The sequence below is a fragment of the Homarus americanus genome, unplaced genomic scaffold (assembly GCF_018991925.1).
Source record: "Homarus americanus isolate GMGI-L3 unplaced genomic scaffold, GMGI_Hamer_2.0 scaffold47293, whole genome shotgun sequence".
Classification (NCBI taxonomy): Eukaryota; Metazoa; Arthropoda; class Malacostraca; order Decapoda; family Nephropidae; genus Homarus; species Homarus americanus.
In genome coordinates, this window is record NW_024716859.1 from 464278 (window position 1) to 489798 (window position 25521).

Consider the following 25521-nt stretch of genomic DNA (forward strand, 5'->3'; position numbering starts at 1 on the left):
CCCACAGGATTCACCACACTCCCCGTCCGCAATGGCGAACCAACAATACTGCCTCAAGTGGAACAACCACCAGTCAAACCTCCTGCGAGCCTTTGACCGCCTGCTGCAGTCAGAGTCCTTCACAGATGTTACCTTGGCCTGTGAGGGCAAGTCACTCAGAGCACACAAGGTTAGTAAAACAGAGTACAGTACAGTACAGTACTATACAAATATACAAGTTTCTGGGGTTGTGGAGGAGCACCACCCGTCCTCTCAAGAGACTACAATGAAAGCTGTCATGATTAATCACCTAATAATTATCATTTTATTTTTTCGTATCCCGTAATTATCTAATCTTTCATTCCCCATCATCACTGTTCACTCTGCACTGACTGATTTTTTCCTTTTGAGCACCAGTTCAGTTTTAGACCTGAATTTTATATCTGAACTGTTTTTGAAGGAGGGAATGAGTCTTTTTTGTCATCTGGTTAAGAGGTGACCTTATACTAATGTAGAGCAACTGATCATGTCTGCACTGCATTGTTTAGCTGATTTAGCCAAGCTGGGTGATATAGTTGAGCTGGGTGATTTAGCCAGACTGTGATATAGCCTTGGCCAAAATAGCCAAAAGGTGAAATAGCCATCAAATCCAACACCAAGATATAGCCAGACAGGGTCTAGTTGATGAGAGAGGACAAGAGCAGCACTGAGTGGACTCTACAATAAGCCATCTAATATGGTCTTTGTGAACTGAGATCCACACAAACATATGGTACCATACTATGATATCTATATCCCTGGATAAATAATTAGTTCATTAACCAAGAATCACCTAGATCAGTACAAAATACCTGTATGTGATTAAATTTTTATAAAGTACTGATAGATCAGTCAATGTTACAAAGACGCGTAAATCGACCAGTGTACAACAGCGGAACTCTGATTGAGGAAAAGGGGGAGTGATGTAATTACAGTAACAAATTTCTTGGCTCCTTATAACTCACCGACTGTAATATTTATAACACATAAGATTCACTTTTCCACGGGTATTAAACAGCATTGCTTACAACATCAGATGACACCCACTGCTCCCAGACACCCTCCCCCCATTGTTATCACCCAGGAATATTTACTGTAGTTTTTTGTTTTAATTTTTCCGGTTGTTTTATCATTTGGAGTGCACTTTTTTTTCAATTTCAATTGTTTATTCCTTGATAGAGGAAGCGGGATCCTAGTGCTGTCACTAGGTACCCCTGTACAATGACACCAGAAGCATCTGGCAAGTGTGACAAGTATATACAGTATACATATTATAAAGGGGCTTACTAAAGCCTAAGGAAGGAAGGAAGGATATTCCTTTAACACATAATCAATATTATTTACAAAATATCTGGCCAGTATGGGGAGGATCATCTTGTCTCCGTCAGGGGGTCGTGGAGTGGTGGTCCAGCAGGCGTCACGGAAGCGTTGTGTGTGGGAACATCTTAGGAGGTAGTGGATAAGGGTGCTGCTGTCGGGTCTTCTGCATAATGCACAAGAGCGTTGCTCAGGGGATGCGGGGATACCAATCTCCCAAGCAAAGTCATACCCAATGATGATACGGGCCGGAGTGCACTTTATGTGCGTTTGTTATATGGAGATATACAGTTAACACACCACCACTCTTTGTTTTTTGTTTAATTAGAGATAATTTAATTGTTGGTGAGTTCTCTCTCTCTATTCTCTTCTACTTTCTCTTCTCTCATTTTTTTAAGTTAATGGCACTTGATTTGCTTGTTGTATCTGTGAAAATTGACTATGTGCATCACAGCCAGTCTGTGTGGACCAACATCTGCCTGATCCAAAGTTTTAAAGAAATCCACATATGTTGTGTTGAGGATGTCACAGTAACGCATTTATACATACAGTATCAGCAATGTGTAGACTATCAAAGTAACTGATTCCCTTAGTATTTACAGCATTGTTTAACATTATTTTCAAGATTTCACCAACTACCAGTTTACTAGGCATTGTTTTGTTCTCTGTTGCTTTGTCATGACCTGTTGGATATACTGTATATTAGGGAAAGGTGCCCCAAGTATGGTGTCAGGCAATTTGTTCAATACAGTACAGTATTATGTTTAAAGTTCTAATTTGTTCAATAGTGCTTAAAGTTTCGATATTTGTCAATTTTTCTCAATGTTTTGTAGATACGGCACACTGGTTGTGAAAATGATCTATACTGTACTATGATTCTGGATTGGAAATAAGAAAGCCAATCAGAGTACCATACGGGCTTCCCCCACTTTCCATAAGGGTTCCATTCCATATAAATATTCGCAAATCGATCCTTTGTAAATGCCAGACATCTGTATTTCACAACTACGACATGCAAAAGGGTTCCGTTCTTAACCCTTCGTTCATATAACGCCTTGACAAGTAGCATTCTCAGCTTTATTGACAGTCTCTGGCCTCAAAAAAAAAATATTATATTCAAACATTTTGTAGGTAAGTTACTGAATGTAGTTCTGAAAATATGTAAGAGAATTTCTAATCTTTTGTGGCCAAAATTAGAAGTATGAAATTTTGAAAAACTGGAGGCATGGAATGTTTGATCTGTCTTGTTTGTCCATCTTCTATCTATCTGTCTATCCATCCATCCTGTCTGGGCATTGAGTGAGTGCAACTACAGTTTTCCATGAATGTTGCTGAAGCATTTGGGCAACAGTTTGGTGGAAAATAGACTTACATATTGTAATACAGTTTTTGTTGGATAATTGTTTTTACTTTTGATAACTGTATTTGGACTGATCAGGGACATACATATTTTACAAGCATCCTACTATTTTATGCTCCTGTTGAAATTGGGATGAACTGTTATATTATGTATGTGTCTGTCCATCAAGTGTTTGGCTTATAAACTAACTTGAATTTTTTTGTGACGTGATGGAGATACTGTAGTGCAGAGGTGTTGAGAGCCTCCTGATTTCATGTTTCTGTTCTACCCTGCTAGGATGAGTGTGCAATTATGAGGAAGGAAGAACTACATACAATATCCCCAGTAGAGGTGGAGGTAGATATAAATACATTCATGTGACAGTCGTGCGGCTCTGTGGAAGTGTATCCCCGAGAAACAAATGTCTTGTGGGGTGAATGGCAACGAGTGGTTTGGAAAGTTGATGAAAGAGAGAAAGAGAGAGAGAGCATTTGTGTGATTTGATTTACATATAATTATACAATTTCAGTACAGTATCCCTCATGTCAAGTGTAGGGTTTTGTGAGAATGTTTGGACTGTTAACTCCTTGTGTGTGGTGTCTTCTCTGAGCTGAATAAAGTCATCCGGCATTATTTAAGTGTAATATTAAAAGTGGAATAACTGTAGTGAATGGGATACTAAGCACTTACTGAGCTTTCAATTTATCAGATTTCACCCATTTTACCTTACCGGTAATTTAGTTTTAACGGGTTTGGATTTAAAGAATGAGATAGATGAGGTAGATTAAAGAGGAAAATGGTGATTCTGTTGGTGTTATTTTCATCTTGGGTAATTGTGTGATCAAATTCTGCTAATAAGAGATTCAGTAATTCCGCTTGAAACCTCCGACCCTTCCTGTCTGTTTCAACTCTTCTTTAGCACAATTCTTCGTATTATTTACCTTCTTTGAGAATTATTTACTCCTTGATCAACATCACCCAAGGAGATAGAAAAGTCAAGATGATCGATTGACAGATTGGGAAATAGTAAATCACATTAAAACTTTTATCATTAATTTCATATGGTTGTTCATTGTCAGTCTTGTAGTTTATATAGTAATTTGGCACAATTCTCAACATCTTTCATACACTTAACATGTCACACAATGTGGGGTCATAATTTACATTTATTTCAGCAGAAGATTCACCAACCTAATGCTAACCTAACCCCTCCAGGTAGTATAACTATATCTAATCATCGGGTGAAATAAGCTAGTGGGTGACTAATCTTCATGTAATAATCAGTTCTTGCGGCTGATTCATCGCATTTAGCCGACCATCACAAAGACACAAACCAACTTATTCTATACTTCTGGCATCACTGTCATCTTCATAGTAGGAAATGGCATCAGTGTAGGCATTAACAAATGTTGACCTTTTTTGTATAAGGTCAAACTTTAATAAAGCAACACATTACAGCCACTGAGCTTGATGGTCGTTGTTGTCTAATAATAGTGTACTTGAATTACCTGTCTGTAAACTTGGTCACTGTGATATGTTTGGTGGACGAGAAGTGACTGACACATGGCACACAGCATTCGTATTACAGTACAGTATAAACAGTGTGTGTATGGTACTGTATATGCTGTACTGTATAGTATGTAGTGTGTTATGTATGATTAATGACTGTTCTGTATGGTGTATGATATATATTGTGTTGTATGACTATGGTTATACAATAATACAACACTACAATAACCAGATAAATTAGTATTCAGCTGATGAAACACAGTCACCTCGCCCAGAAGAAAGAAACTGGTGGTGGTGAAACTTACACAACCTCGGGCAAGCTTCATTTTCTTCCCTCTTGTGTTTGAAGCCCAGGAATCCCTCAGCTTAATGATGAATGAGCTGCTGTGGTAAAGCTTATAATATAACAGTTGGTTTAAGAGCAGTAATGATTATATATATGAGAGATGTGTTATTATAGATCTGAGAGATATATGTGATTATAGCTATACTGTTCCTGTATCTATATATGACAAGACACCCGGTAATATAGATTGAACCTCACGATGATAGAATTTTTAAGTACGTATATATCACCACTAAACTAATGAAATAATTTAAGCTCAACAAAATACTGTATATAACTAACTAACTTTATTACCATATCACTTGAGTCCAAGTTTACGGGTGTCTGCTTATAAATTTTTTCTCATTTACACACACACATATACACACACACTCTCTCAGTTAACCTTGACATGAGCAGCAAGTGTAATGAACCTTGTTGGCCAGAATACTATACTGTGGTTTGGGAATTACAGTAATTTAAATAATCAGAAGAAAGAAATTGTATTGGAATCAGAATAAACTGTATGTACTGTATATCACTGTCAAGCAACCCATCCCACTTGTTGTGTTGCTGTTCAGTACAATGGATTTCTTTACTGCAGAGATTGTACATATATGTTAAAGATGATGTCATTTTTCTGTTGTACAGGATGTCTCATAGGTCACTCATCATGAGAAAATTATATCTCTTTCTCTCACTTTTTTTTTTTTGGTGTAGGAATAATACAAAAATTAACACTAAGTAAAAGAGTTAGTTTAATATTCATGTACGGAGAGCCAGATACTACGCACCAATCACATGCAAGAGAGTGTACAGTAAGAGACAAGGCATATGGGTGTGTCTAGCATCTGGTTCTCCATACGTGAATATTTTACCTCGGCGTCAATTTCTCCGTCACCTTCGTTGATTTGTTATGATTCTCTCACCTGAAAAAAAAGAGGCCATTAATTTTCCTATGGTGGGTGACCCATGAGACATTAAAGATTGCACATGTATAAATAAGCCAACATGATGTTAATTACAAGTTACAACACCATAAAACCAAGGCTTTAATTCTCTCTCTCTCTCAAGCTCCAGTTTGTGAGATGATTTTGAATTAGCAAACACCCTTTTATTATTATTATTATTAGTAGTATTTTTATTTTTTTAATAAAATCGCCTCCAGCCTCCCCCAATAGCCACACCTTCGCCGCCATTTTATTACCTTAAATTAAATATTATTACTACTACTATTAATATTATTACTATAACCCCCGTACTATTATTATTATTGAAGTGAAAGAGATGTTTCACAACACCCTTTATTTTGTCATTATAAATTACTATAGTGACAGAGATAAAGAGTTACTGAAGGAAGAGAGATGACCCGTAGCCATAATCCACAATGCCGTGGGTATCATGTCAAGCAGATATGGTAATAGTACTGTACTCCTTCACACTACTTTAGTTGGTGGAGATTTAGTGTATAAAGGGAAGTGGTGGAGATAGCTAAAGAGAATGGATTATTGGACCAAAAATTATATAATATGAGAGTGTAATGTGTGTGTGTGTGTGTGTGTGTGTGTGTGTGTGTGCGTGTGTGTGTGTGTGTGCGTGTGTGTGCGTGTGTGTGTGCGTGCGTGCGTGCGTGCGTGCGTGCGTGCTACTTTTATTTAATATATGCATTAATGAGAGGTTCAGGTAAATATTGCTGAAAGACATTCAGTACAGGGTCTCCATATATTAGGATCTGACCCATTTCAGAATTTAATAACCTTAAAAATATTACAGGTAGAACATTCACCTGTTTTATTAACGCTTTTGATGTTGTTAATTTTTAGACAGGGTCAGATAATTTATGAACACCCTAGGCTGTATACTGATAGATATTTTATGGCCTTCCCATTCATAATTTATCGTACCGTCGAATTTTACTCTTCATAGCAGCAGTTATATATAATGGGCTAAATATAACAGTTATATAATATTTTGTTATATATTAATGATTCCTTTTATCTAAATTGATCATAGAGTTTTAGTGAAAGTGATTTTTATATTGGTCATTTTATATGAGATGCACTCATGCTATTTTCGTTTTGATGCTTTTCACCTATAATTGGCAGCTAAGGATTCCCTATTCCATTCCATATTTGCAAAAATGGAACACAAAGAACATGGAGATTACACCAATGGTGGCTGCTGTCTGTAAAGCTAACTTACACTGATGATGGCCGGCGTTTAATCCCATGTGTACCGGTTTACGGCTGATCTGAAAAGAATCGTCTGGCATTTGGTTAAATAAACTACTGTATTAAAAATGGCATCCTGATAGTGAAGTAGTTAAGGTTTAAGGCCCTTTTTATGGAACTATTTGCTCTGATTGAGAAGCTTGATTCACCGAGTGACAAATCTCTCCTCAGACTGTGGTGGTGGGGAGTCTTTATGGGTTGCATGTGTGTGTTTTAAAGTGTTTACCATATTCAGTAGTTGTGGTGCTTTGGTTGGCTCTCTCTACTCAAGACCTTCATCTCTCATAGTTGGTTTGAAATCTTGCAGGTTACTTGCTGATTGACCCTTAGCCACTGTATATAGATAGATGCAGTATTTATTCAGTGATATAATTATACACATTTACAGTTGGTTCAGCATATATATAAAAAATGCAGGTGCCGTATACAGTTCAGCATGCACATAGACAAAGTAGGTATATATAGTGTACGTGACAGTCCAGGTATACAATTAACAGTTTATCTTGACAGTGCGAGTATACCCGGTAATGTCCAAACAATGGTAAACAGTAAAGCAATTCGACCAATGATAGCCAACCAAACCATTATGTATTCCAGTGATGTCCGTTACAAAGAATAAAAAACCACAGTGTAGTATCTCACTTTATGACCAAGGGAAAGAGACAAATGGTCTGGAAACACTTATTGATGGGTTCTGTGTCAGCAAGAAAATGTGTGAACTGATGGTTGGGATCCAGGCTTATGACTGAGTAGTTGGGAGTCAATCCAACTGACACTGAGGTTCATCCTGGTGTACCTGGTGGTTCGTTGAGTCAAGATAGGAACTTTCTTCATAAACCCTGATATGACTGGATGAGTTGGTCTTTATACAGCATTTAACACAAGCCTAACTGAATAGAGTTGCTGCTTCTAGAATGTAGGACAAAAGGGTGAACTGTCTCTAGAATGCAGGATGAAAAGGGGAGGGGGATCAGTATATTTCAGATCACTCTTCTCTTACTCTCATCCATCAAATTGTTTATCTTTGTTACTGAATTTGTTGTTGGGTGAAAACAGATCCTGAATTACCAGGTGGTGGTAAAAGTTATCGTTATTAACAACCCTGCCATTCCTCTTGGCTTGTCACTTGTCAATATTGTGGTATTTTATTTAGATAATATATATACAGGTTGACAACCCTTTATCCGAAATTCCGAAAACCGAAAAGCTCTGAAAACCGAAAGTTTTTTTGTGGAGCAATATATATATTTTTTTTAACAGGGATTAGCCCACCCAGGCATAGATCACTGACCCACATCGGGGCCTAGGGGGCGAAGATGTAATAGTAATACTAATTATAATAATAATAATTATTCATAGTAAATAAAATTTTTAATAAAAAAATACACCAAAATAAAATAATAATAATAATAAAATATAATAATAAAATTTATAATAAATAATAACAATAATACTGTATTAAAAAAATAATAATAAAGAAATACAAGAATGAAAAAAGATAAAAAGTGAGAAACACGACCTAGACCTATGAATTATTATTATTATTATTATTATTAGTATTAGTATTATATGTTTGCCCCCTAGGCCCCAATGTGGATCAGTGACTTGTGCCCGGGTGGGCTATAACAAAAAAAAAAAAAAAATAAAAAATAAAAAAAATACCCTAACCATTATGATAACCGAAAAATTCCGAAATCCGAAATGCCTCTGGCCCCAAGGATTTCGGATAAGGGATTGTCAACCTGTATTTATTTATGTAATGTATGTGTGTTTGTAAGTCAAATCAGGTATATCATGGATGTATCTTTCAGGTGGTGTTGTCAGCATGCAGCAGTTACTTCGAGCAATTATTTGAGGAGCATCCAGACAAGTCCCCGATCATTATCTTGAAGGATATGAAGTTCACCCACGTGTCTCAGCTGGTCAACTTCATGTATCGTGGAGAAATAAACATAACTCAGGTAGCTACTGCAATAATTAATAAATTGTGTACTGTATATACTGTATGTGTTTATGTATAGTAAGGCTATAGAAATCATTTTGCATGTACGGGTAATTGAATATACTGTTATGATATAAATGGTTCTTGAGACATGTCTCTTGTTGTTGATATAAATTGTGTGGCCTGGAGGTTCTCTTGTCTTGGCTATCACCTCGGAGGGGAGTTGTGTGAATAAAGTGAGGCTCTGTAGATAAATTACTCCATTTGACTCTACTCTGGGTGTGAGGAGAGACTGGGTGGGTTTGCAACAATTATTTATGCAAGTGATGAAAAGAATACAGTTATTAATGGAATGAATAAAGTCACATAATAAGACATTCAAGATGACTTTATTAATTTACTTTGTTGATACAGTACTTTACATTAGGTACACAATTACATAGTTAAAGAATTCTGACTTATCAGAATGAGGTGGACTTTGTTGGATTACAGAACAGGTTTGTAGCTTAGAATGGGTCATGTTGGATGTGAATGGGTAGATGCTAAATTATTGTGAACTGCTTTGATTAGCGAGGTCATAACTGATTAGCATGTTGTATTAAGTTGAGGAAACAGCTAGAAATAAAGGGTTAAATTCTAAAAGTGGAATGAACCAGTTGGGTTTGTTATGTAACTGTAGAACTGAGCAGGAAAAATGATGTAGAGCAGATGGGAGAGAATTACACATTGCACCCAACCCTAAAAATGGTGTATAATAATTTTGATTTACTTATGCTGTGAGGGAAGGAAGGATGATGTATAATGGTATAATGAAGATACAGTATTATAACATGTTGGTGTATTTCAGGACATGTTATCTGGTCTGCTGAAAACTGCAGAAACCCTAAAAGTGAAAGGCTTGGCAGAAGTGTCGGGCGACCAGCCAGTGGCAGCACAGGTCGCCAACCCAATTCCGCCCATCTTACGGCTTGGAGTGAGTGTCCGAGTGTTGTGTGTCAGCTGTGTAATCCTGCTCAGTTAATTCCAGCTCTGATTCACTGATTAAATGACTCTCTGCATGACCTTCTTTTACCAACTGACTAACTCACTGATTGAATGACCCCAATAAGACTTCTCTGCCTGACCTGTGACCGACTGAATGTCTCCGATAAAGACTCTACCCGACTTCATGTGACCAGCCTGTACTTGTCCTGCTTTTGACAGTGATTGGTCACCTTTGTTTATATGTTAAAAAATATATGTATATACATCATGCATGTATAGTACTTTGCTCCCAGATAGAAGAAGCAGCTGATTCATAAAGAGATTTTTTTAAACTGATCAAAAAATTTCTCATGTCGTTGACTCAAAATTAGAGCTTATTGGATATCAGAGTTACAGACTGTTTTATATTAAGATGGCAATACAGTATACCTATTATATGAATCACTACCAGTTTGTGATACTGTGTATGGAGTTATAAAAGGGGTTTCAATACTTCCATTTTGAATCTGATGGTACAGCTAATTGATTCTTGCAATAATAGTCTGGTATTAGGAGAAAGGTCTGCCATGTTTTTTGGAGACATTGCCACAAATATTATTGTTATTAGTAATGTTCATGTAATATAGATTCTATAATACAATTTTGGAATGACAAGTAATTTAAAATGATGATAATTATTTAAAACTTTATATTTTTTATTCTTGTTTATCATATTTTATCCCCTTCACCATTAGTCGTCACTTATGATATTTTATTTTGGGTAACAGAAGACGATTTTATTCAGCACAGTACAGTAGCCAATTGGTAAAGAGGAAAGAAAGTGTGTGAGGGTTTAGTTTTTGTGATATACGTACAGGAGTAAAAAGTCTGTATTAATACATGAGAAAAATCATTAACCTGTATGATGTTATAGTTGTATGATAGAGCAAGTTACCCAGGTGAGAAGGATGGTAGTTAGCTTACCTCTGAGGTGTATTCTGCCTCATCTACTACTGTACTGTGTGTGCTGTATTTGTGTGTGTATATGTGCAATGTTCATGTATTTGTGTGTGTATATGTATTTGTGTGTATACAGTATATGTATTTGTGGTTGTAAATATGCAGTGTTTATGTATTTTGTGTGTGTATGTATATTTCTCTCCTGATGATTAGAGAGAGAGAGAGAGAGAGAGAGAGACAGACAGACAGACAGACAGACAGACAGACAGACAGAGACATTCCTATCTCATGATTAGGGACAAACAGACAGATTCGTCTCTCCTCATGATTAGAGACAGACGAAGACAAATTCCTCTCTCCCCATCATCAGTATATACAATTAAGGCAGAAAGGTTAAGTTTAATTACCATTACTGAATATCATACATTTGCTTGCTTCTAATTTGAGTTAATTACGTGGTTAAGAAATTTCAGGGAATTCTTAGAATTACGGGTAAATACTTCTTTCTTTCTTTTTCTTTTCTTTCTTTTTCTTTTCATTCTTTCTTTCTTCCTTTCAAAATGGGAGGGAAAAGTCTCTCCTTCAGAATGTCACTTCTTTCAATTTATCTTTTATCCTTGATTTATGTGTCATATTCCCCAAGTATATTTGAGAAAGATAGACAAACACTTGACAGGACCACCACCCCCTCCCAGTACCTGTAGTAGCTGAAGGAGATCACAGTAACACACAGAGAGATTCCCAGATGTTGTGTTAGCAGGAGGCAACACTGTGGGTACTTCCATGAGCATGTGTGTGGATAGTGATTCCTCAGACGTTGGTTCGTCGTCAGTGAGTATGTGTGTGGATAATGGTTCCTCAGAAGTGAGTATGTCCGTGAGTGTGTGTGTGTGTGTGTGTGTGTCGGTATAATAGTTCTACAAATGGATTTCAAGATGTTGGATTAGCAGGAGACAGCACAACACTGTGGGTACGTTCAAGAGTGTTTTGTGTATAGTAGTTCCTCAGCAGCTCAGTGACGATGCTGGTAAGTTCCCCACCTCCCCCCCCCCTCTATGGTACACAATTTTTACAGGTTGTCCCCCATGTCCCCCGTTCTCAAGAAATGTTACAACATTCCCGGCAGGCTACACTCCCCCAAATGGTGGTGCCGCCCAACAGCTCTCCACTGACCACTGCCCTAAACGCCCCCATGGTTACGCCTAATGCAGTCACCCCTCTCTCTGCACTGCTCAACCCATATGTAAGTAAAAAGGATTTATTATGTTCCAACTGTTGGTCTGTCCATATCAGTATGCATGTAGTCCAGCTGTCTTCCACTGCTTGCCTGAATAAAGGTGGACATGCGGTCTTTCATCCATGTACCACCGGCCACAAGTAACTGTGGTAAGACCCTTCTCACTCACTTATTCTTCTCTCCTTTGTGGTAGAATTTGAAGTACTTTGATATCCATTATTTAGTTAAAAAGATTAAGGAAAAATAATGTGAACATTTCAACCCCCCCCCCACACACACACAAAAAAAAAAATCAGGGATGTAAGCCATTCTGCATATAGTGTATGTATTCTTTTCTGACACATTTATGTGTGTGTGTGTGTAAGTCATCCTTTGCTTAGTTACATGTTGCAATGTTGAGTGTCACTATCTTGTGTCGTTGCTTCTTTATGCTTCTTGCTACTGTAAAGAATATATTTAAGATGTAATTTTGTTTTTCTTCAGCCTCTTCCCATTATAACACAGGTGGGTAGAGACCAAGAAAACACAAGCCTCTCTTTTTCTTACTGGTAACTTGAAGGAAAGTTGGGGCGATGGAAAGTTCTCTTGAGGTGGCAGACGTTGCATGTTTTGGTCGGTAAAGAGGAGGATGTACAGAGGTTGGGTAGAGGGAGGCTGCCAACATTGTGGGAAGGGGTAGGTTTGAACAATACAGGAGACAATGATGGTAGAGTGTGTGTGTGTGTGTGTGTCAAGGAGATTTATAGTACTGTATAGTGATAGGCCAACCTGGAGGTCCTTCTGTTACTACCTCTCAATAGGGAGAGAGGCCAGTGCTTAATTTGTGTCAAAACACCCTAGAATGGCACTCTGGCACTTTGATTTTACAGGAGTAAGTTTTAATGTAATCAATTGATATTGCTATCAGTACTGTGTTTATAATATCTTCACAATGTGACCCTACAGGCCTTGGCAACACTAAGTTCCTTGCCAGTTCCACAGGCTCAGTTGGCATCTGTCTCTGGCTCACTAGAGTTCCACCACAACTTCTTATTTTACAATATAAGCTGTGAGTGAGGCATTGCTGATGAGATGAAATTATATAACTTGGAAGTGTGGTAAGATTGACCTATAATTTATTTAGAGGGAGTGATTATAGACCCTGGAATATGACAAAAATAAATAGGTTGATAGCGAGGGGTTGTCTTACCTGTACAAGTTGTGACTAAGGTGAGGGAATTTGCAGGAATAATTTGTGATCATGATGGATTGAGGTTTTAGAACTATCTTTTGTAAGATGGAGTACAGCGATCATTTCTCACATTATTTTTGTTGTTGTTTTATCAATACAATTTAATGGAAGTGTTGTCGACCGTATTGAATATCTAAGAAACACAGACTTTATGAATAATTTTCCCACAGGCTATCGGCCTCGATGAACGTCGAGTGAACCTCCTGAAGCGCATGAGCCAGGAACACGAGTGTCCCGATGTTGGAAACGGAGGAGGCAGCAGCAGCGGAGGAGGCGGCGGCATTGCAGGAAGCCACGAGCCGCCGTTAAAGATGGCCCGCCACGAACAGGAAGAGCAAGAGTCTTCCCAGATCCCTCATGGTTCCATTTTTGTGAACACCCCTGACAAAATTTCAGCCAATTCCATGCAGAATGTTCTTACGCCCATACCACACGAGCTGACCGTTAACGCACGGCAAGAACTGCGTGAGTTACCCCTTGACTTTTATCTCGCAAATTATAGTCCTTTCTGTTTTTCCCTGATATTATCCATAAATGTGATTTAATTATTCAACACAATACCGTCACCTTGTGTAATGGAGCTAATTAACTAGTGACATCTGTACTTAATCAACTCCCATTAAAACTGGGTCTCTGTTTGCAGCTCTGGTTCACAATTGTGCAACTCTCAATGACCACCAGACATACTATACTGTACGTGATCATAATATAACAATACCTAGTCACCTCTCTGAGAACACAGTCATGGTGATCTGCTTCATTAAAGATAATTATGGTGCCTAGATTTCTGTAAATGATCATCTAATGATATCTATTTACACCTAGGGGAAAAAAAGTCCTGCTGGGGTATGTTTTTTGTTCTCTAATGCCTGTAATGCAAAATATATTATAGTTTCCATACTTTGTGGTCAAGAGGATGTGATGATACTAAATTATTTCTCCTCAGACTAGGTAACAGTGCATAAATACAGGTCATGTTCAGTTTTATATTCACCTCAGGTTCTACAGCATTGTAAAAACTACAATCACCATATTTCATGTGTAGATCAGCTAATGACACCTTTTTCTTTCCTTATAGACACCATTTGATGAAACATTTACACCCACATCTGACTCTGTTCTTCACACATCTCTTTATTATATTTATTGTTTGGAAAATTTCACTACCAGATAAAGATACATTCTGTTTTTGTTTGTCCATAACTAATTGGTGTTGGACAGGTCACTAGTGGCTCATTCAGGAGTAGTTGTGCCAGTTGTTCGAAAATGTTTTGCTGGCACACAATACATTTCCAATAGTATTTGTTGCTAGTTAAATATTGAAAATATTTTTAGCCCTACAGACAGTAAGGCTCTCTAACACTGTCATTTCATTTGCCCTGCATAAATTAGCATCAGCCCACTCATGCCATGGAGACTTAAGTGTTATAATCAGTAACATAGCTCATACCTCACACACTGATATCTAATCTTCTGCTAAGTCACTTTACCAGTCACACAAATAGAAACCAATTCAGAACTCTTGTCCTCACACCTGCCTCCCATGGTACTTAAGGTCTTATAGTGCACTTGGCCTTGAGATGCACTGTCCGATTCAAAATTTTAGGGATGGGTTAAGATTTTCAGAAAGTTTCATATCTCGGTCATAGATATATTTATTAACGTATTTCTCCTTTGATTGGTTGAATTTTACCTCAACCAATAATAGATACTCCATGCATAGATCCCCCTCTTAGTCTCTCTGTATCACTATGTACAGTTCAACCTTCTGCTCACCAGCTCTCCACATCATCTCCAGTCCCCCATCACTTGAGTAGTTATGAATATCTTTCAATTTGTAATGTGTTTTCTCCCCCTATTAACTGACCATCTTTTAGCACATATTATTGTGATTGTTATCGATTTATTTTCATTTACTTGTGATATTTTGTATTTCCTCCATAGTTCTTCTACTTCCTTCTCATTGTCAATATATGCATTTATATCCTTCATCACTGTAGCTTACACTGAAGCTGTCAAGGTAAATAGTTAGGTCTGGCTAAAGCCTCTCTCTTATCTCGCTCTTTTTTTCTCACTCCGCACTCCAATACATAAACATTACCAGCACTGTAATCCGAGTTTTCCTACCTTTAGTGTGGTTCATGATAATTTGGAACTGATCTGTTAATATTCTCTCTCAGAATGTCACATTTCATGACTTGGCACCACCATCTTTCAAACACTCCTGACAAGTAAAGGATTTTGCATATTGGTTTCAGATCCAATTTTCAATAGCAGGTGTCTTTTCAGTCTTGCCAGAAACACATAACAAAGGTGTGTTTTATTTTGCAGAGCATCATAAAGTGTAAGAACACAATTTCAAGTATTTTTGTTGATTAATGCTGTTATATGGTAATTTACTTTTACAATATTAGTGGATCGTAGGGGAGACTTTCACACTACTAGTCTCACACAGTCCCCACTCATACTCGGCATCCAGCTTCATCGTAATATCGGTTTTAAAATGTACACTTTCTACCACATACCAAACCTATCCTGGTAACCTCATGGCTGTGGGAGAGTAAGGTGCTTACTCCGCTGCTGATTTATGCTTACAAGTCATTATGTGTAATTCTTATTTTTTCTTTACAGCTGACTTCTTGAAATCATTCACCATCTTTAAACTGAACGACTATTTGGGATTCCGGACCCGGCAGCAGTTTTGGGAAGAGTCCTCCGTCCGTCGCATTCTTGAAGGAATCAAGAACAAAGAGATAGACATGAAGAGCGCTGCTGAGCTCCTGGGGGTGTCTTATGGAACTCTGTATGGACGATATCGTGAGGTGTTTGGCTATCTCAAACATGCGTGGGTCAGTTCAATTTGTAGTTTGGGCATAGTAGAGAAAGTTGTGTTTATCTATAGTCTTTTCATTATGGAAATGTCACACTTGCCCCACACAGCAATATGATGTATGGTTATGTAATTGGATAATGTGGCAGTATCTTCTGCGGAAGAAAATTTTAGTTAATCTACAGCTTTCTTTGATTTTTTTCTAGCTGGCCAATCATAAGTTAATACGAGAGATAGAGGGCGGGGCTATTTCACATTAACGTAATATCAAATAGGTTGAAATGCCAAGATTTTCTGTGTATGTTAGTTTGTGTCCTTTGTATATTCTGTTGTTTTCCATCTAAAAGGCTCACATATTTATGTATGCAGGGGTTAATCCTCAAAGGAGTTTAGTATTAGGAAGAATTGTGTTAAGGCTGCATCACTAGACTTACAGAGTTAGACATTTGATGCATTCATTTTATGGTGTAAAATACTGTACAGGGAATGGCTTAATGCTTATTGGTAAACGTTGTGAAAACAATTTGATATATGAACTTCACCTTTGAAAGGAGATTCTCAAAAGAGTTAAAGGTGCTTAGCTTGTCATATGGAATTGATGTTGACGCTTAGCTTTTATCGCCTCATTTTGTTCTAGGTCAACAAGCAAGGACGTAGTGGAAACTCGGCACAAAAGGAACGCTCCATATGGGAAGAATCACGAGCCCAGGAACTGATCCAGCGCGTTCTGAATAAAGAACTCTCACTTACGGCAGCAGCAGTCAGACTCGGCGTGGACACCAACACCTTCTTCGCTCACCTCACTGACAACGGGAAGAACAAGAGTCGTGTGGCACTTCTCCTCGGCACAGACCCAAACAACTCTGACAGCTCCTTCAACATGAATGTAACAACTAACCACAGTGAAGATTCAAATTCTGCCAATGCATCCTCGGTTGATCTTGTTGGCGAAGACTCCAACCCACCCGACAATGGCGGTGGACAAGCTAGCGACGACAGTAACATGGAGACATTGGTGGTGAACGCACGAGTCGAGACCGAGGTCAACGGGGAGAAGGAAGATAACGAAGAGCCCGAAATTATTGATGACACCAATAACGAGACAAGATCCTCGGAACAACAAATTCTGGGATTGCAGGAAATGAGTACAGATGAAACCGTAGAAGGCCAGGTGGCAGAAGAACAGCAGGAGACTTCGCAACAATCTATGGAAACCTTCCAGTCTATAGTTGAGGATGATTCCAACAATTTATATGCTGATGCCTCCTAGATTATACACTTGAGCATTTTATCTTCTGACTCGAAGTATCCTGGCACAAATATCTTTTAATAGTTTCTCTTGATTTAAAAGTATTTTATGTGTGAGCTTTAAGGTCAAATTATGGTTATAGAGCAAGTGTACAGCTCAACAGTTTCAAACTTACATTGTGTTGGATGGAGTGTTAAGTAGCTTCCTCGCCATCGCGTATAAAGATGTGTAAAGCAGAGGGCTATTGGACTTCCGTGTTGGAATTTTGCATGACAAAAATGTAAGGCATTTTCATAACCAAACGTGATAACTGAAGAAATGGGGACGAAGTGTGGGACGTGATCAAAAGTGAGTGTTTTTGATTAGGTGTATTGCTACTAGTTTGTTGAGTGTTTCTTGAAGTGTTTGATTGTTGGCAAGTAATTTAGAATAGATTAATGCAAAGTTTATGTATTGATTTTTTAAGGTTGGGCTCAAAATGTGACAAGATGAAGCTCAGAGGCATTATCCTCACGCCATAGAGTTTGTTATGGTACAAGTAATGGTACAAGGCTAGGAGACTCCTGAAGGGATTTTATGTTTTTATCTATTAGAACTTCAGTAGTTTTACATCAGAACTTACTAGAAAACTTGGTCCTGTGGTCCTATCTCTTAGCAACTTATGAATTGGTGGACGACACAAGTGTACGTACAGTCAGGCCCAAAGCATTGTCTTACTTACGGGGGTAATTCAGTGTGAACAAGTGTTGGAGTGCCATGATTTTCATTAACAGGTCATAGTGTATAAGATGATGGTCACTGGAAGTTGTGCAATTCAGTAGCAGAGTGATGATGCTCTGAAAGACTTGTGGAATGACTCACAGTATTTGACCTGGTATTCTGTAATCATGTTACGTGCATTCTCAAGGTTTTGTTATTTTATTGGACCCTCGTATAAGATGTGACTGGGGCTCTCTTTGGAGTCTTCACGTACTAAGGAAAGTATTTCATGACACAACAATTAGCAACTTCTATATTTTGTGCTTATTTCCATAAAGTCTGCATTTGACGTGATGCTGCTAGCATTGAGCAGCTAATGCAACATGCCTTTGACAAGTAGGTCAAAGATTGTGGCAATTTTAACTTAATATACGAACCCCAAAGATTTGCCTAAAGGATGGATGTCCTAACGGGCCATGTAATGGTTCGTGCCTTATGTAAGGAAGCCAATTATTATATTAACAGAAAGATTTTTATACCAGTGTTTACTATTGCTGGTAACTATAATAGGATATTTTTCAAACTTGTAGAATGTAAAATATAATGTGGTAGATAGATAGCCAACCAGAGAGAGAGAAAAGCAACTATGGATGATGTGTCTTGTTTTATTAGTACTTTACTGTAGTGTTTAATAGTATCCTTAATGGTTCTTTGCTGTTCAAAGGTTTAAACATATCTATACCCATCCAAATTTTTCTTGAAAATGATGTTTGTTCTAATACAATTGGCAGAACTGCAAATACTGATATTTATTCAATTTAACTAGCACATCTGCTATTAATATTGTTTTAATTAATAGGCAGGACTGCTATTAATGATGTTTAATCTATTTGATTGGCAGTACTGCTTTTAAGCTTGACCTCTTTATTTTTCCAGTGTTAAGTGGGACTAAATCATGTTACACAAGTTGACTGAACCTGTACTTTTTTTGTACCGTATATTAATTTATTCTTTGAGAACTGCCATCATGTTACTGCAGGTTCTCCATGTTTTAAAACACACACACACACAAAGTATGGAAAGATGTCAGTGGGGGCAAATACCAGCAGCTACTACCATGGCCGGAGTTGTCTTGTTATATAAAGTACAGTAATCACCATGGTACACGTAGCATAATTTGTAATTACTGAACTTACCATATGTTGTCCTGAATAGCATATTTTTATTGGGAATTAAGTGTTTTACTGATCCCATAGTTTAAGACTTATTATCAAGCATGGGTTTGCATGTATGGTGCACTGTGTTTGTAGTTGTGCATTCATATTTGTTGTTTATATGTTGACTTGTATTGATTGTTACCACTTTGCTACTTCAGCTCATGAGACCAAGGAATCCTTTTTAATTCTTCACTTTTGTAGGAATTTTGCTGCTGCATCACAAGCTGACAGTGTAGCTCACATTCCAAGCAAGAGGGGTATAAATGCACTCATTTGGATCATGTCTTAACATTGGTCATGGGGAAAATTTCCCATCAATAGATACTTTCCAAAGACAAACAAACTGTAACAAGGCTAATGTGAGATATTTGGCAGACCAGATGCATAATGCTGAAGCTCTACTGATCAGTTAGTTGATAGGATATAAGGAGTCTTATTCTACTTGGTATCTTTTAACTGTAACTAACTAACAGTTCAGTAATAGGTGTTATTATTTAAAGCTGGTCTTAAAGGTTCTGTGTGGTTTCAAAACTCCTGTTCACAATTCATGTTCCTGTTTAATGAGTAAAATTAAGAACTTATTTTTGCACTCACATATGGAGGTGTATGTGTGTGTGTATGAGTATCTCCATGCCTGGTTCACGATCTGTACGCGTGTGCACACACGATCACTTATGCAAAAGGCGACGCCTCGTCTTGTGCCACACACAAATGAACTTATAAATTTAAACAAACAGCATTTCTTTATTCCAAAGAAATCAAAAAGGTGTAAAAATTAATGTGTATTGCCCCTTATTGATTTTCATTTTTATGTAGATTTTATTATTTGGTTTAATTGCTCATTATGAATAGCTTGTTTGATGTTAGACATATTCTTTGGAGCAGATTTATTGTCAATAGTTATTGGTATGCTCTGAACGTGTGATGCTTTGCCAGTTAAATAACAAATAACCAGCACACAGGAGTTGGCAACCGTGTGTTAGCTTGCGTTGGATTATTTTGCATTAGAGATTTTTTTATTATTATTATTGTATGTTAGAAGATTGTATACAGATATCCAGACAGCTAAGTGAGAGCTTATAGATGGCTAGTCCACTGTGACGTAGACAAAGAGAATTGTTCGGTGAATCAAGCTCGTTTGAGGTGTTAGTGTATAGTGTTGGGTGGTGTACTGGGTATAAGACATGTACAAGTCCACTAGAATGATTGGGTAGAATATTTTTTTTTCTTTTTTTTTTCTTTTTCTTTTTTTTTGTCCCAATGATCATTTAACTCTGTACTTCTTTGTAGGATATAGTTAATGTTTGCAATTGTTTTGTATCCAGACTTTTCTCTCCCATGTTGAAAGGTTCGTTGTGATGCCTGGTACGTACAAATGGAAACAAATAAATTTATCTCGGTATTTGAACATGTTTTTAGTGTTGTCGATCAGTTTCCAACATTCGATTTTGTTTTTCATGTGTGAGTTATGTATTAAGGTAATTTAGTGACAGGTAAAATTACACAATGTTCTGTTTTGTGAATTGGTTACTATTGAATTACCTTATGTAAGTTAGTAGTTATAATCCATGTAATATTTGTTTGGAGGCAACCCATGTACATTCACTCCAGAAAGTATCTTCACGATTTTGTGCGAGGCAATATCACACAACGGACGAAGGGTTTTGGCGACCCTACCGAGAATACAGGAGTCGCGGTGTTCATTTTTAAATTGGTCGGACCCGTCCGTAAAGATGCCTTTTGGAGCAAATTTACTGTACTGTATCAGAAACCCTAGGTTATTTACTTGACGAAACATGTACTGGATAGAAATTTTGAAGCCTTTCTGCCTCCCTCCTCCTTTTCCTTCATAATTTTGTACTGTAATACAAAAGTAGATCAAATGAGGAGTTTGTTAAAAGAAAGTTTGGTTGAATATACAGTGAGTTCTGCTATAATGCGTGTTTTGATAACGCGAATTTGCTCTTAACGCGATTTATGAATAGAGGAACGATATTTGTATAACGCAAAAGCTTGTTTGCTGTAACACGATTTTTGCTTACTACAGTCGGCCCTTAACATACGCGGGGGTTAGGTAACAGAGATACCCGTGAATGTTAAAAATCCTTGTACCTTTGCTGTCCCCCCCCCCCTCCTAATAAAAAACCCTGGCCCCCCCATGTCCTTATTTACCGTATATACCTGTGTGTAGTTCGAGTTTTTAAGACCAAATTATTTGGCAAAAAATTGGGGGTCGACCTCTAAACGGGTAATAGTTTCGTTAGGTTGAAAAATATTTACCAGTAACTACCAGTAAACAATGGAAATGACGCACCAACGCACCACCAGCTGTGAGTGTCGGTATAGTTGCCAGGGCAGATCTCTTGCGTCATCATAGCAAGCCCAAACTAGCCAAATGCATTATATGGTATGCACAGGACGATGTAAAACAAAGTATTCATTTTTTAAAGTTTATTTATAGACACTGTACATAAATTTTTGTTCATTACATTCGAAACATCAATCTTTGTAAATTGAATTTGAAACAAAAGAAAAATACGATACCGTATTTTCATTAAAATATTACATCACAAGTATATTATACCTTAACTGTGACTGAATGAATATATTCTCAGAAATAAATATGGAAATGTAATATTTTGGCTGAAATGACGTACATATTACAGTGGAAAGTGGGATAAAATCATGACGAAAACAATGACTTTCGCTTTCTTTCGTTGTTCAAAAGATGTTACCGTAATCGCTTTTCGAATGGTTTTCAGTTAAAAAAATGTTGCATCACAAGTGAATTAGGATAGAATATTATTGTAATAAACAGTTTTTTAACTGAAAACCATTCGAAAAGCGATTACGGTAACATCTTTTGAACGAAAGAAAGCGAAAGTCATTGCTTTCTTCATTTTCCACTGTGATACGTACGTCATTTCAGCAGAAATATTACATTTCCATATTCTCAGAAATAAATAGTAGTTTTACTGAAACGTAATGTATTTCAATGTAAATTAGGATAAACTACATGAAAACAAAAGACTTTACCTAACCTTCCGATGTTCAAGATATGTTACTCGTTTTTTTTAATAGTTTTCGGTTAAAATACTGTTATATTAGTGATATTCTATTCATACTGTGCTTGATATAAGACATTCACGGAAATGTAATATTTTTGCAACTACAATGCTGATGTCAACACAAGCGTGGTTACAGCGAGACTGACTGAGTGAGGGAGAGCTATGCGTGTGTGTGTGAGGTTGCGGGAGCGGGCGGTGTCCCGTGTTCGGTGCTGCACGCAAGTTGAATGGCGCGCGATTTGAATGTACTGCAATTACTTCAATGTACAGAATATTCCTCCGGCGGGGCAATCCGCGTATTTGCAAATCCGTGTATGCTAAACCCGCGTATGTTAAGGGCTGACTGTATTTCTCCAATTTTGTGGTATTAACTGTGAATATGGTAAAGAAGAATATCTCCAAGAAGCATTCTGGTGATCGAATTCCCGGTGATGATCGCAAAAGAAAGGATATAACACTTGAAGAGAAGCTCGATGTTATCAACCTCAAAATCACCCTTCTTCCCCATCAAGTTATATTCATATTTTTTCAAGGTAAAGTGTTTCATTTACTGTATGATTTCATTATTAGATATGAATGTAACATTTATTTAGACTGCTATCCTTTGTGTTAGGCTAACTACTAATATTTTTTTGAGTAGTAATCTGCACCTAACCCAATTTTCTCCATAAGCCCTGTTATTTCTATTACGCGATTTTCTATAACACGATATTTTACAAGAACACAACTATCGCGTTATAGCAGAACTGACTGTACTTCATTATTTAGGAAATTTTTGGATGTCGGGAAAGAAACTGTCTGTAATTTAGTCTCAAAGTCATTGCTTTATTTATTTATTCTCCGAAGTGGCCTTAAACCAGGCGTGTGAAATGCAAGACACACCAAAGCACGTTCCAGAAAACACAGCAACGAGCCTTCTCTCTCCTACTACTACTACTACGTGTTTCTGTAGTGTTAGCGTAAGATGCTTCATCTCATATGTGGCACGGATCACTCGCCTTAGTCTCGTTATCTTCCTTGGGGTTTATTTAGAATCGCTCGAGAATGTCAGATTAAGTCATATGGAAGATAACGAGACTAAATTCGGTGGTCCTGGTGAATATATATATATATATATTATTTTTTTTTTCTGTTATACGGTAAGTCAATGTTCATACACTTCAAAATGCCTTGTTCCTTAGGGTGCCTTAAAGCATATTGTATATTAATATTTTTTTTAACGTACTGGGACACCTTGAGGTAAACAATGGGTAATTAAGGCCTAATTAGCCATTACTGTATGTATAACACTTTAATCACAAGATAGAAAGTGGATCACATAGTCACTAATTCTAACATTCTTAGGTATTTTGCAGATTTCTCAAATTTTCCAAACTGTGAACTCTCAACCAAAGTATTAATATTTAATTTTCATATACTAGCTTTATCAATTACTGTGGCAAAATAATATTAATATTTTATTTCAATCATTGTTAACTATGCATATATATATATATTCATATATATGTATACTTATCTCTCCATTTTAAAATTGTATGAATTATTTTGGTATTCCACATATCAGCAATGTTTTACACTATATTAAAAAATATATATATAATTATTTAAAAATTTTGCTTTGGGATTAATTATAAATCAGGGACTTTTAATTTGTTTATATTATTTTCCTCGTATTAAATTTTAATTTTGTCCTTAGTTTTATTTTTATTTTATTTTATTTATTTTTTGTCACGTTACCAGTGGCCATAACGGTATGTGTTGAGTTACAGTATTTTGACAGCTAGAGGGACGGTCTGGTATTAAGCTCATCGTGTCTAATTTGTGTTGGTTTTTCAAAGACAGTAATTTTGTGTGACGTAGAGTGAAAGATTTAAAATCGAACATGGAACATAAAACGATTGGGTAGTCCGATGTGACCACCGCCTAACGACATTTTTGACGAGGTCGACAAATATCAGAATTAACACCGAGATTGTGACAAAAAAGTGTCTGAAAAGATAGACCCAGTTAATTGTTTACAAAAAATTGAGGATTGTACTACCATTAATGACCAAGAAGTTTGCACTCTTACATTAAGTCTTTGCAGCTCAATGTTTACCAAGCGAGTCATTGTGTCATCCAGTTCATTGCTCTTAAAGTATGGTGTTTCATGTTCGTTTTTTGCGTTTTTGACCCTATGAGGAAACTGAAGCCCTGTATATATATTTTTCTGTCTAACAACCCATACTATCACCTCTGGGTATAAGGGTCATGTATGTTTATCCTTAGGTTCTTTTGTCAATAATATGTATGCATATAAATATAATAAAATTTTAATGAAATTTAGCCTTTCTTTGTTCAAGAGGAGCTTTCATATCCCTTCTTTGGTACTTTTTAATCTTTAATCCCTGTGTTAAGAAACACCCGAATTGGCTGATTGCGGTAGCCTAAGTACCAGCCGAATTGGCTGCGAGCTCAAATTTTCGACCCTTGACATCATTGGCTTGGTTTCTTCTCGACGGTAAGAGTTGACATCAGTTGCTGAGGGCTCTAGAGCTATGATTGTCAACAATACACTGCTAATTAGGTTCTAACCCCCTTTTGGAGGCATAAGAGTTTTACATTAGAATGCCTCGATGCATAATATTGTAATTAAAAAAAAAACTACGTGAAGTACTGCTTGTATCTGGCACTGGCTGGAATAAAAAAAAACACAGGAACTGAGGATTAGTGTTCGATTGGCATTGTTTTACGGTTATGGACCAAAAATATCTAAAAACTGCATGTACCAGTATCGTGATATAACTAAATTTTTAGCCTTGTACATAGTGAAATACTGTATGATTTTAGAGTGTATTTTTGTGTAGGGAAACGGGTTTGGATGCAAATTTAAGCTAAAAACCAACTTAAAACTTGCAAGTATACAGCTAGTGCTTTTGTCGATGCTGTCTTAACCGTCGATGAAAACTAATTTATCAGTTTACACGTAAGAAAAACTAAAATTCTTGCAAATAGACGCTTGGGTAAAGAGTTTTTATAGGCGAATACGAAGTCTGACAATTAAGTTTGTAAACTTTATTATCAGACCTTGTATGTTTAGCAGTGCAAGTGACAATACCTGTACTGTCAATATCTGAAGGAAAAAAGGGTGTTTTACTGTGAGACATACAGTTGGCCAGGTTGGTGGTGTGTGATATTTGGAGGTAGAATTATTTAGATACTGTATAAGTGACCAGAATGCTAGAAAAGGCTTTATAGTGAGTATACAGTATGAAGACATGTGTAGTCTAGTTCCAGTAGTTGGCAGGTATCAGACAGTTGGCATTACTCCCTGGAAAGATACTGGAAGAATAATGTGTTGTCTAATGGTAAACCCTACTGTCATATGGCATCACAAAAATTGTGAC

At 37.0% G+C, this 25521-nt stretch overlaps 1 protein-coding gene across 5 annotated transcripts in view; it reads left to right on the plus strand.

Annotated features, from left to right (window-relative positions):
• Nucleotides 1-20636, plus strand: part of LOC121858514 — a 53428-nt gene extending 32792 nt beyond the window's left edge. For 4 of the 5 annotated variants that reach the window (XM_042354982.1, XM_042354986.1, XM_042354983.1 and 1 more), the window contains 7 exons: nucleotides 8-169; nucleotides 8551-8700; nucleotides 9529-9654; nucleotides 11680-11847; nucleotides 13243-13537; nucleotides 15704-15921; nucleotides 16540-20636. In XM_042354982.1, the coding sequence (XP_042210916.1) occupies nucleotides 8-169; nucleotides 8551-8700; nucleotides 9529-9654; nucleotides 11680-11847; nucleotides 13243-13537; nucleotides 15704-15921; nucleotides 16540-17172 (1752 nt within the window). In that variant the 3' untranslated portion in view covers nucleotides 17173-20636. The remainder of the gene's footprint in view (nucleotides 1-7; nucleotides 170-8550; nucleotides 8701-9528; nucleotides 9655-11679; nucleotides 11848-13242; nucleotides 13538-15703; nucleotides 15922-16539) is intronic. The other variant, XM_042354985.1, reaches the window with a different exon arrangement.
• Nucleotides 20637-25521: the final 4885 nt, after the last annotated feature.